General features: G+C 34.9%; 1 protein-coding gene across 1 annotated transcript; it reads right to left on the reverse strand.

Moving 5' to 3' along the window:
• Window positions 1-51: 51 nt before the first annotated feature.
• LOC102614926 (alpha-N-acetylglucosaminidase-like) lies at window positions 52-7,905 on the reverse strand. Its single transcript, XM_006476616.4, has 19 exons — window positions 7,486-7,905; window positions 7,331-7,407; window positions 7,035-7,246; window positions 6,793-6,914; window positions 6,123-6,208; window positions 5,628-5,722; window positions 4,897-4,978; window positions 4,364-4,470; window positions 4,201-4,231; window positions 3,787-3,904; window positions 3,500-3,547; window positions 2,834-2,943; window positions 2,518-2,620; window positions 2,268-2,366; window positions 1,508-1,618; window positions 1,146-1,378; window positions 792-1,029; window positions 636-714; window positions 52-465 (listed from the first exon to the last, which is right to left on the reverse strand). Exons 1-19 carry the CDS (start codon window positions 7,720-7,722, stop codon window positions 209-211), a joined length of 2,445 nt encoding a protein of 814 aa, XP_006476679.2. The 5' UTR covers window positions 7,723-7,905; the 3' UTR covers window positions 52-208.
• Between the last annotated feature and the right edge of the window lie 4,180 nt (window positions 7,906-12,085).

A 12,085-nucleotide genomic window follows, 5' to 3' on the forward strand; every position in this document is an offset into this window, starting at 1 on the left:
TTGGAAGAGTTATGCGCATAAAAATATATTATTCAGAAAAAAAAAAAAAAATTCTAGAAGGAAGTTGACTGGATTTCGATTGGTAAACAAAAGACGGCACCAGACTGTAATAAGATAATCCATTCACAATCTATTTTCCACAACCATCAACTATTCTTTACTCAACACGCCAAAAGGTCCATTTAATTTGGGATTATGGCAGCTTCCATCAGTGATCAAATACGCCCGTTCCTTGCAAGTACTTGTTATAGAGCCATTGTGATGTGATCAAAGCATCACCGTTACTCTCCACCGGGTATACGTTTCTGCCGTTCTGCCAATAATTTGTAAGCTTTATCCATTCCCTCCTCCAATCCTTCAAACGGAAGCCATCGCCACTCTCCAATGATTCTATCATATATTTGAAGTATATTGCTGCTCGGGGACCATAGTAGTCTCGTAGAAGTCCACTCCAGTACTTGTTTCCTAAAACAAACAAAACAAAACAATCTTGTTTCCTAATTACACAACAATCATATATTTGTGTTACATGCAAGGATTTGCACTGGTTTTCTCATTAAATATCCAACTGTCTTATAGTCAAATTCTGATGACAAATTTGGTAAAAACAATATTAAGTCATCACATCCACTTACCGTAATCACGAAGCAGACTTGCTTCCTCCTGTGTGTTGTCGAACCACATGGTTATTTGAGTTCTTGCATTCCATTCATACTGTATTTTCCCAAACCATCAAATACAATTAATCAATAATATCATGTCATTTATTGGCTAACATAAGGGCACCTAACCTGTTTTTCTTGTTCTTCATTTTGGGCAAGTTGTTTGGCACTTTCTAACCAAGGTCCTAGAAGAAACCCATCATGGCATGCTAGGAGACCGTCCATATCTTCCACAAGTTCTAAAAACCTCCTACTCAACTGGAAAACTCCATGAGCATCATTTAACTGATAGGCTTCTAAGATATTCAAGAACAGCTCGTTCGCATATTTTGCTAAAGCTTGTCTAGTCAGGTCAATTAAGTCGTACCTACAGATGCAGTGGAAGTGGCAGGGAAAAATTAACATGGAACAATAATATGATAGAAGGAACAAGAAGGATAGTGTAGCTAGTAGTCAGATGTTCTGGAACTAAATGATGCCAACCTGTATGTGTTACTTGCTGATAGCTCGTTACCACTTGCGATAAAAAGTTCTAATGCTCTGATTACTTCTGAAGTTGAATACCATAAATGTGGGTGATCATATGAACTTGTTTCGCTCTTCAGGACTGCTTTTTTTGATACTGGTTTCCCATAGTTTTGATACTTTCCTTCAGTAACTGAAATTATGGATGGATCAACATCGGGGAATGCTACAATTACATCCCTATTTTTGTCCTGTTTTAATATTTAGAACACATGATACAGATACTCTTACATTGTAGTCGAGATGGGAACTCCTTATTTCAACATATATAACCGATTACCCTATTGCAAAACATGACTTGAACAAGCAAGGGAACTTACAGTGGCACCATCAGTACAATTGTAGACTGTGTGATATAAAACATTCCAGGCATCTTGTATTGCTGGAACTGATCTACCATAACGTCTAACTGAATACTGATTGATCCATGCCTGAAAAATGATTTGACTCATTATTTTATTGTTATTACTTATAGAGAACAATGTTAAAAAGAAAAAGTCAAAGAAAAAGGTTGACTGGGATTTAATCAGAACCTAAAAGGAAGATAGTTGAATGCAATGATACAGTGGGAATTGAAATACATAACTCAAGCATAGAGAAACTGCCATGAATAACTGGATAAATAAACCATCTGACTCATGAAAGTTCCAATTAAATGCATATATTATTTATAATCTAGAGGAGTTAACTCTCTATTGACTTTGTTCTGCTTATTGATTCAAACAACACAAAATTGGGCACACAACTTCTCCAGGAAGGCAAGGATCAAATCTCCAAGAAGTAACCAACTTTGGCACAATTTATTTGTGTGACACGAGGTGTTACTAAATCCCAGTTTCAAGATTGTAACTAACTTTAAGCTTGAATGGTACTCATTAGGAAAGGACAACTTAGAAGCCAATGGGATAAATCCATGACACGACTTATCTAATAACATGTAGCAAAACTTTGTTATTAGATGCTTTTCCTAGGTATAATTTAATCATACTTGTTTTCATTTTAACTTCAAAAGAGCATAATAAAGAGTTAAAGATGGATAAGCATGCAACATCTTAAACATTTGAAAAAGTCAGATATTACCTTTACATCAACATTTTCGTGCTGAAATGCCATTTCAGACATGAGATCATAAACAACAGGATTTTGTTCTATGCCTTCCATCGACATCCCAACCCCAACCTTCAGACATGTTAGATAATGAAGTAAGATACATAATTCACTAAGGTTTCAGGACAATAACAGATGCATAATTCACTAAGGTTTCAAGACAATAGCAGATTTAGAAAGCAATTCATGATATTGTGGAAAAATAAACATTAAACAAACTTGCCATTGTTGTGTTTTCACTTGTACGAGCTTCAACTGGTCCAAAAGCTATTGAATCTAAAATCCCATACATCTCAATATTTCCAGCAAAGTTATGCAGCATACACCTGATAAAACAGAACATTGGCAACTCATAATGATTATTGAAAGCGAATAAGAAAAGAAACATAATAACTTCATTAATTCATATCTTTGGTTTTATCCTTTGTAACAACCATATCCACCATTTGACACGATTTTACTTTTCATTAAGAACCTAATACGTTATTGTTGATTAGGTAAGTACCCTAAATATCAATGATATATATTTAAAAAGTTACCAGATGTAAGGAACACCATAAAACTGCTTTGATGTACTCCAAATGGGTTTAACTTCAGCAAACAGATCAAGGACGACCAATTTCCCTAAAGGAACAGAATGTAAAAGTGCCTGGAATAAAAACTTAAATTATTGCCAATTAAAAGTGAAACATCTGTACGTAGGCAAGCTAACACCTCATGTTTTTCTAATTAATAAAATATTGCATAGATGTAAATCACCAAACAATAAGCATACTATGGCTTGTTTGAGCACATAGGCACAATGATACACTTGGGCAGGCACATGTGCAAGAAAACTTAACAGTGGGCAGTGCGGTGCATTTCTCAACATCTCTAATAGACATGGCCACTCAAGCTTGTATACATATCAAAACTGACTAGTCCATTTATTATCACATATGTTACTCAAGTATATATTAGGTGAAGACATGGCTGACCATCATTTCTTTCAAATTATTTTTTCTATGCTTCACAACCTCCAGGTAAAAAGATGAAAGTCCTCAAATTTAACAGTTTCATATGGTGCTCAAACTTTGTTCAGCTTAACCATTTGATATTAGCAAATAAAATCATACATAGATGAGGTAAAATGCAGATGCATTTGAATGTGGAAAAGCATAGAACAACCAGTGAAGTCAAACAATTAAAAAGGATATACAGAGAACCTTCATTTGTGGAGGCCTCCAGAATGGATCATATGAGAACAACCATCCCTGCAGAATATTCAGAAACAATAGAAAAAAAACAGTTAGTACTAATACAAGATCTACTATAGAGGAGAGACTAGATTTGGAAAGTCAGGGTCTTAGTGGCTAAGTGGATCCAGATTCAGACAGAACTGAGAACATAAATAAAACCAAGATGCGCAAACTCGGTTTGAACTCTAATAGCTGTAACCTGATTAAAAAAGTATCACATTGAATACTAAGCAAATAGTTTTTTTTTTTTCCACCTGCATTAGCCAAACAGCATCACTATCACCACTTTGCATTCCACTATAGATTGCTGCACCTAATGAAGAGATGTACTCCGGACTATCTACAGGTGGGGTATTCTCATCAAATGTATCACTGCAAAAAATTAAAAAAATTATGACATAACTTAAAAATTTAATGCAAAAATATGTAACAAAAAACTAATAGATATTATTTATGATCACAAAGAATCGCTTCGGGAAATTGGTTGAGCATTTAAAAAAAAAAAACAAACAAACAAACAAAGACCAATAAAGATCACTTTGGCCTCTTCCAATCATTATCTGAGAAAATGCACGTTTAAGTGAAATGAACAACAATAAAGATTGTCAAACATATATAAATGAAAAAGATTTCTGGACAGCAATAAAATTGTATGAGTAGTAACTTACCAGTTGTATATGTGGCTAGTCCTTCCATACTCTGACCAAAAAGTCAAGTGGAAGAATCATAAAGATTTAGAATACTTAGCACAAAGAATGTAACTCCAACGAATTTCATGTGCATGAAAATCTAATCAAAGAGAGGAACAAGGGATTCAGACTACTAGATCACCTTTCAGTTGTTGCTCAATAAATGCTCTTCCAATCTCAATGAACAAGGGATCAGTTGCATCAAGAAGATAAGTGCAACACCATCTAGGATCACTCTTAACAGAAAACCTAGAGCAAATGGAAAGAAACAATGATGTCAAGTAAATGAATCCTTTTTCATTATTTTACACTAAGTCATTGAGAATCTTATGCTTTCCTAACATCTCATTTTCAAGTTGGGTGGTCAAAGATGAGGAACAAAAAAATATAGCATTTGCATCAATGCTTCTGTGTCATATATAAGAGGAAATACCAATGATTAAGAGACACTATGTAAATGTATATGCATGGAAAAATATTCTGAAAAGTATTGATAAGTGTTTTAACATTTTTAACTTCTTTAGTCTAGACAATAAATAATCATTGCCGAATTTAAGAGATGCACCTCCAATGCAGTTTACCAAATCTTATTTTAGGAAATGAAGAACACAAGTTCTGGAGAAAATCTTGACCAACTGAGAATTCAAATTTCAAATAGCACATAGCATTACTTACCAATTTCCTAATTGTGTTATCTTTGCTGAAGGAAATACATTCTGCAGTGCTGCAGGGACATTGCCAGAAAAAGCTGGAAGTACTGCAAAATCAGCTAGAAGCATTAGAGTCTTACATCAATAAGAGGAAAAAGGAGTTAAAATATCCTATCTATAAATTGGGATCTCTCACACATTTATTTTCCTTTAGATAAACAGCTTTCTTCTGGCTAACAAGACAAATTCCCTTTAAGACTGGTTATCTTACCCACGAATTTATAATACCATATGATGCTGTTGCAAATTCATAATAACAGAATAAAATTCAAAAACTGTAAGCATTCAATTTTTCATCAATGAAAGTGCAAGTTATAAGAAAATTACCAGCATAATCACCCCTTTTTGTGGGCACTACACAAATAAAAACTTTTTGCAATATGTTAAATAAAAGATAATGAGCACATCTTGGCAACCATGAATCAGTGTGTTTATAGCTCCTTATCAGGCTCAGGATGTCATGAGTCCACCAAACTATTACAATGAGCCCATCAATATAACAGAGCAACTCCTGCTACCATGAGGCCTCTGAGGCTAAAAATCATTAAGCAATGAGCCATTCAAGCTATTATTCTAGCAACAACAATCAAACTAATTACATCTCACTCTAAAGGTTTCCAGTCAAGTGGTATTTGTCTTTCAGATTGGAAATAGTTTAATAGAACTCAATGCTAAAAGTGGATGAAAAACATGTACCTGGATTCATTCCGAGTTCATACATTCTGACAAGAATTTTCTTCTGGAGAACTAATTGTTGATCCAACCAACTTTGAGGTAGAGGTCCACCCCATCTGTGAAAAAAATATGGTGCATCAAAGTGTCATATACCAAGTTTCTATTTAGGATATGGAAAGCCATCAGAGGAATGTCTCTGTCAAAACAACATATATGATGTTGAATGTGTAACTTTAAGGTTCCATGAGCAATTCATGCACACAATTATGGTTTGATTGACAAGCTCTTGCCTGAAGCATCAAAAGAACCAGTATATTCACGTGACTGAAAGGTTCAACTTGGGGAAATATGAGACATTAGTCATTTGAAAAATTTAGAACAATAATGACAGCATTAGTAAAATACCTTTTCCATATGTTCATTGAACGACAACATTTGGGAAACAGTCAGGCTGATTTTTTTCATTTCCAAAACAAGAGCAGTTTCAAAAAAGTAAACCACGATCTGCAGGCTTACCCATGCAAATTTGACATACGTGACCACGCCAGAAATCCGGGACCTCCAAAAAAGTCGTCCAAATCTGAATTGCTTATGTTAAATTTCTGATTGAAGGTGAAATGTAAATTAGTGCAAGAGAAATATGTTGCCAAACCAATAAAAGTCAAACTCCACAAAATTCCTGACTTTTGGAAATCCTGAATCAAAGTGACAAAGAAGCAATCTAGAAGTACATTAAGGTGATATGATAACTCTGATTTCTAATAGTCACTTGTTGAGTTGGATCCAACATTGGCTAGTTAAAGTGAATCACTTGGGTTTTTAAGTAGTATAGGTCCCTCCACCTAATGAGATAGCCTTTTGAGTTGGAGGTCTAGAAATTTTAAGCCTAACCCCTCAACAATTAATAGCCGAAATGTGGTGGTAGAACAATTCCGCGTCTATCGGATTAAAGAACTGGGGTTTGCTGGTGGTTTCGTCCAGAAAGATAGTTGAGTTGTGTTCCACATTGGCTAGTTTAAGAGAGTCACTTGAACTTAAAAGTAGGATAGACTCCTGCACCCAATAAATTAGTCTTTTGGAAATAAATTAGTCTTTTGAGTTGGATACTCAAAAATCCTAGTCCAGCACCCCAACATCAGTGGTAACCAATTCTCTCCACAAGAAAGAGAAATCAGCAGAAAGCTACCTGAAAAACCTTTTGCCAAATAGTTTCTTGTCCTGTAAATGCCAGGGGCAAGTTGATACCTTGGAGAGCCATCCAATCAATTTCTTTTTCCCATCTTTTCCAGTCCCACCAGGCAAAAGTATCTTCCAAGTCATGAGAGAAGCATGATTATTGTTACCACACAACAACTATAAAAGGTTCGTAGTCATAACATTAGAAAAATAGATCAGGAGATAAAGGAAAGTTTCGAAGAAGACGCTTACAACTAGATGTAACAGCATTCTGGTAGTAATTCAAAGGAATGGGTCTCTTAACGAAGACGCCAGCATCTTGAACACGGGGAAAAGAGCCTAATTTAGGCATTGAAGCTACTTGTACACCACCTGTTTTGTCCCAAGATATATGTGAACCACACCAATACCTGAGGTACCAATGCAGACCAGCCAAAACTTCCACTCCAGTGACCCCACTTATTCTGGCACCAAACCAAACCAATCAAATTTTCCATGATTCACCAATACAGCATGAAGAAAATGGAAATGAAGAAACATTGACATACACAATCTCTGGAGTGCCGCGTATGTAAGAAGAAGGATGATTCCTTAAAATAAAGCAGTATTCTCCACCACATTGCTTCTGAAATCAAAACAAGAACAATGAAATTTGACCTAATTTAACAGTAATAATTAATTAAAATTTGAGTAAATAAAAGACCTTAGAAATAATTCGAAATTGGAAGGCGGAATAGTGAGAAGGAAGGAGCCGTTGGAGAACGGCGTAAGCGGCGGCTAATTGGACGGAAGGAGGAGCACGCTCGCGGTCCTGGATATCGAGAAGGCGCGAGATGTACTGGACTCCGATTGTTGAAGATTGAGCGACTGCGAGAGTCGAGAGCGTGATTGTGGTGATGAAGAATAAGATGAGAGAAACGGAGCGAAACGGAGAGTCCATGTGAGAGTGATAGAAACGAAACTCAAAGCAGTAGGCGAGGGAGATAAGAGAATTCGCATTGTGGAAGATGAGACGAAGAGATTCTTCGAAGCGAATGAGACAAATTCTTGGCCGGCTACGCGCTACAGTACAGCCGACAGAGGAGGGAAATTAGTGGCCATTTGTTTTTGTTTTTGTTTGCTTCCGCTTCAACAATTTCGTCAGTTTAAATTTTGGAGCGAACTCCGTTAAACGCGCGGGCTGATAATCCAACTGCTGACGTCGGGTTTATGCTGGGCCTTATTGAATTTCGGCCCGGAATTTCCTGGGCCCAAATGCCAACTTCCAGTCTTCCACACAGGGTTTTTTCTTTTTTTTTTTTTTGTTAAATGAGAAAATTAAAGCTAAAACTAGGGATGGCAATGGGAAGGGGAGGGTAGGGGACCAATCTTTCCATACCCATCCCCGATATTTTGCGTCCCCTCCCCATTCCTGTCAAAATTATTTGAGAGAATTTTCATCCCCTTTCTAAATAATAACAGGGAATCCCCAAGGGTCCCCGATCCCCGAATAACTAATACATTTTTTGTTTTCAATTTTGAGTTAATTATATTAAAATAAAAAATTTAAATAAAAGTAAAGTTTGAAATATATCTTACATTAATATCCATTACAAAAGTCACATACATTAAATTAGTAAGTAACGCATCATGTAAGGGATACAAACTTCTTTTACAAACTATTGTGAATAAATTAATAGTGCAATACAAAATTATTACAAATAGAATTGAATTTAGATTCAAAATTAACTTTTTCAATGGTGGCGTAGGCACTTTATAAATGTGGACTATTCCCTTTACATCACAATAGTTAAGTCGGAGCAAATCAAGAGCAACTGTTAGATTAAATTATATTAGATTAGATTAAATTAGCTATTAAAATTGTGATTCGTTGTGGGCAATTATAACATCTAAAAATAAATAAAAAATAGATTTAAGTTTAAAACATTTAATGAATATTAAAATCAAAACAAAATTTTTGGGCTAATAGAATTTACCCGGTTTTTTTAATGTCCTAAATAAAAATTTAAGACTTTAATTAGTTAATTAGGCCTAAAAGTTTAATAATATAAATATTTTGATATTTGTTATTTTTATCAATATTTATAATTTTATTATTTATTTATTAGTAATTTTAAAAAATAAAATTAAAAATTAAAATGGGAAAATTGGTAGGGGATGGGGATTCCACCTCATCCCCGTCCCCTCCCTAAATAAGAAATTGGATAAAAAGTTTTCCCCATCCCTTCCCCGAATAAGAAATTAGGTATGAAATTATCTCCATACCCTCCCCGAATGGGGAAAATCTCCGAGGGTACCCTTTCCCATGAGGATTTTTACCATCCCTAGTTAAAACAGCTAAAAGTAAATGAAACTTCAATTAATAGTAAGAAAAAAGGTAGATTTGAGAGAAAGAGAAGAATCATGAATGAATGGACCCAAGAAAGAAGAGGAGGAGAGCAATCGAAAAGTGCTCTCTTCTCATCTTTTTATGGTCGATTTATCATATTAATTTGTTTAATAAGTTTTAATTTTACATGCTGGGATTTGCCAACCTCGATTATCCTTACAAATGTGTTAGATGATACTTGAGGTTTGCCGGGTACATAGACTTCCTTAGATGTTCTTTTTTATGTAAGCTCTTCCTCCTACTTTGATAAAAATAATATTTCACTTAATAATTTATATATTTAAACATCATTATTTACGTGAAATGCTGAACACAAATTAAAACTACTACTGCTAATAATAATAATAAAGAAGTTGACTTGTTTATGATGATCGCAAATTGGGTGGGTTCAAAGTGAAAGTTATTTGTTTAAGAATAATAAGTTTGACTATGACCTTCTTCTTTAAAACCCAACACATTGGCTGCTTTTTGAAAGATAAGAAATGAATGGTTGATCCATGGCATCTGTCACATGCCTTGCAATAATGTTACGATCTCTTCATCATGGCAGCTCTAAGAAACTGGAAAAGCCTCTAGCTTCTAGGTAGAATCAGGGTTATAAAATTTAATTAAGCAAATAATCTTGCAACAGTGAGAGGCTACGGATATTGATTCAAGCACGAAATCATCAAGTTTGGTGAACAAATTGTCATCGTCAGTTCGGGGACCAACAGACAATATAAAAGATAATGTTTTGCAAGTTGTGCTAATGGTATATTATTTGGAAAGGAGATGACCAAATCCCAAAAGGGGTGCTTGTATTGAATTGACCCCATTAATTTTCGTCATGATGTATGAAAGAGGAAACCCTAATAAGGAAAGAAAGTTTGTCTTTTGAATATAAATATCGGTAATAGTGTTTTAGTAATTAGGCTTCCGTTCCCATGTAAATGATCTCTGGCCGTCAACGGCCCCCAAAAGCTATTTTATATAATATATTAGAGTAATTAGGTTTCGATAAAGTGTTGTTGTTGAGTTGTATAACGTAAACTTTTAATGAGTTCAATTATAAGTGTGCTTGTGTTACTTATTTACACCAATCTTCAAAAGAGAAAATAAAGGAAGTTTTTATTGCATACGAGTGGTGTTTGAAAATATAATATTGTAACTAGCATGTGTATTTTATTTATGCTGGAAGTATGTGTTGTACGTACAATGCTCCTAGTTCTTCTTTGAAAACTCTAAATTTTTCACTGTAGATTCTCAGCTTAATTTTCATGTGTTGTACAATGTATATATTATAACTTGAAGATCATAAACCATGTAAACGAAAGCATGAACTATTTTTTTCTCAACAGATAATGTGGAGGGATGAATCTACAAAAAAGTAGTTATATTGTAATGGTTACACTATATTAAAGTGTACGTTGATCTAATTTTTATTTTAAGAGTTTAAAATGCATGTTATAAATACACGTGTGGTAAAAAATTTCAAAATAGTTTGTCAATCAACTATCTAATACTTTTAGAATTTTTTTCACTAATTTCAATTCAGCACCGATATTCAGCCCACACTAAGCACCATAATAAGCATTGAGCGGTGCGTTTTGGGTGCAATATAAAAGTGATTGTTGAACACATGAGACACAATACACGTGCAAATTAAACACACGCATTCTCCGTCACTCTCCCGCTCATTCACACCAAATCCACATCTTACTCAATCCAGAAAATCTCACCTGCTAATTCTCCCACGCCACTTTCTGTTCTAATTGTGAATTCTCCCTCACGGTGCCTCTAACCAAAAATCTCACAAAAAATGAGTATGTTTGAAATAAAAATGTATTTCTAGAACTAACTGGATAATCGGATAAAATACCTTTGTGAAAACTAGCAAGAGTTTTCCTCTCAGATTCATTCTGAAGCTGTAGCTCAGTTGTGTTTGTAATGGAAAAGAGAATATGTAAGAGCTTTTGTGGCTGCAAAAACTTTTAAAATAAAACTTAAAATTTAAAGGGTTACAGATGTGGTATTCATATATTATTGGCCACAATCTTGTTAACTTGATGGGTCTACCGTTCCTTGCATTCAGAAGAGCCAAACCCTCAGAGTTGTAACATGTATCCACCTCATCCGCTTCAAATTTGAAATGCCAAACTACACTTGTCTGTGCAGCAATTTTTTGAAATTGTCTTTAATTTCATTCTTATGAACATTTTTTTTTTTTCTCACAATCCAAATTATTAATTTAAAATTTCAATATTTTTTTATTCTTTTTTTCTCACCAGCTGCGAAGAGACCCACGGCGAGAGAGAGCGAGAGAGAAAGTGAGAGAGAGAGAGAGTAAACGAAGATCAGAGAGAGAAAAGATGGAGAAACAGAGAAAGAGATCGTTGACGGAGAGAGTACGAAGCGGTGAGATTTGCGTGAGAGAGGTTGCGCGTGTGTTGTGGTGCTTATGTGTGTGTCATGTGAGATGGGGTGACAGAGACATTTTATGGCGCGCCAAAAACGTACCGATCGGTGCTTATTATGGTAATTATTGTGGTATAAGCGTCATTTTTTATTTCAATTATAGCTGCTCCCATAAGCGAATTTCTGATTCGTTTCCTTTTTACTTGAATCAATATAGAATCCAAGTTCTATTCGAGTAGCTAACGTCAAATTAATACAACACTTGTGCTCTTGTTTCATCGTCGTAATCAGGTTGAAAGTGAAGGTATGACATAGGCAATGATGAAATCAGACGAAGATAAACGGTAGCATGCATCTTACAGAGGAAAAGGGGAAAAAAAAAAGGGTTGTTGTCCTTAGCTATAGACTGCGATTAATCGGCATGAAAGTCAAAAACATGAACTAATGATAGAAAATTTGTGATGCCAAATTGCACTAACACATAAGAAAAGTATCCCAATACATCACTCAATATAAAGAG

Source organism: Citrus sinensis, chromosome 3 (assembly GCF_022201045.2).
Source record: "Citrus sinensis cultivar Valencia sweet orange chromosome 3, DVS_A1.0, whole genome shotgun sequence".
In the NCBI taxonomy this organism is placed as follows: domain Eukaryota; kingdom Viridiplantae; phylum Streptophyta; class Magnoliopsida; order Sapindales; family Rutaceae; genus Citrus; species Citrus sinensis.

Coding starts and splice junctions, on each gene's coding strand:
- LOC102614926 (XM_006476616.4), bottom strand. CDS start 7,722: ATGGACTCTCCGTTTCGCTCCGTTTCTCTCATCTTATTCTTCATCACC. Junction 6,915..7,034: donor GAATGCTGTTACATCTAGTT/GTAAGCGTCTTC, acceptor ATGACTTGGAAG/ATACTTTTGCCTGGTGGGAC. Junction 6,209..6,792: donor TTTGGCAAAAGGTTTTTCAG/GTAGCTTTCTGC, acceptor ACCTTCAATCAG/AAATTTAACATAAGCAATTC.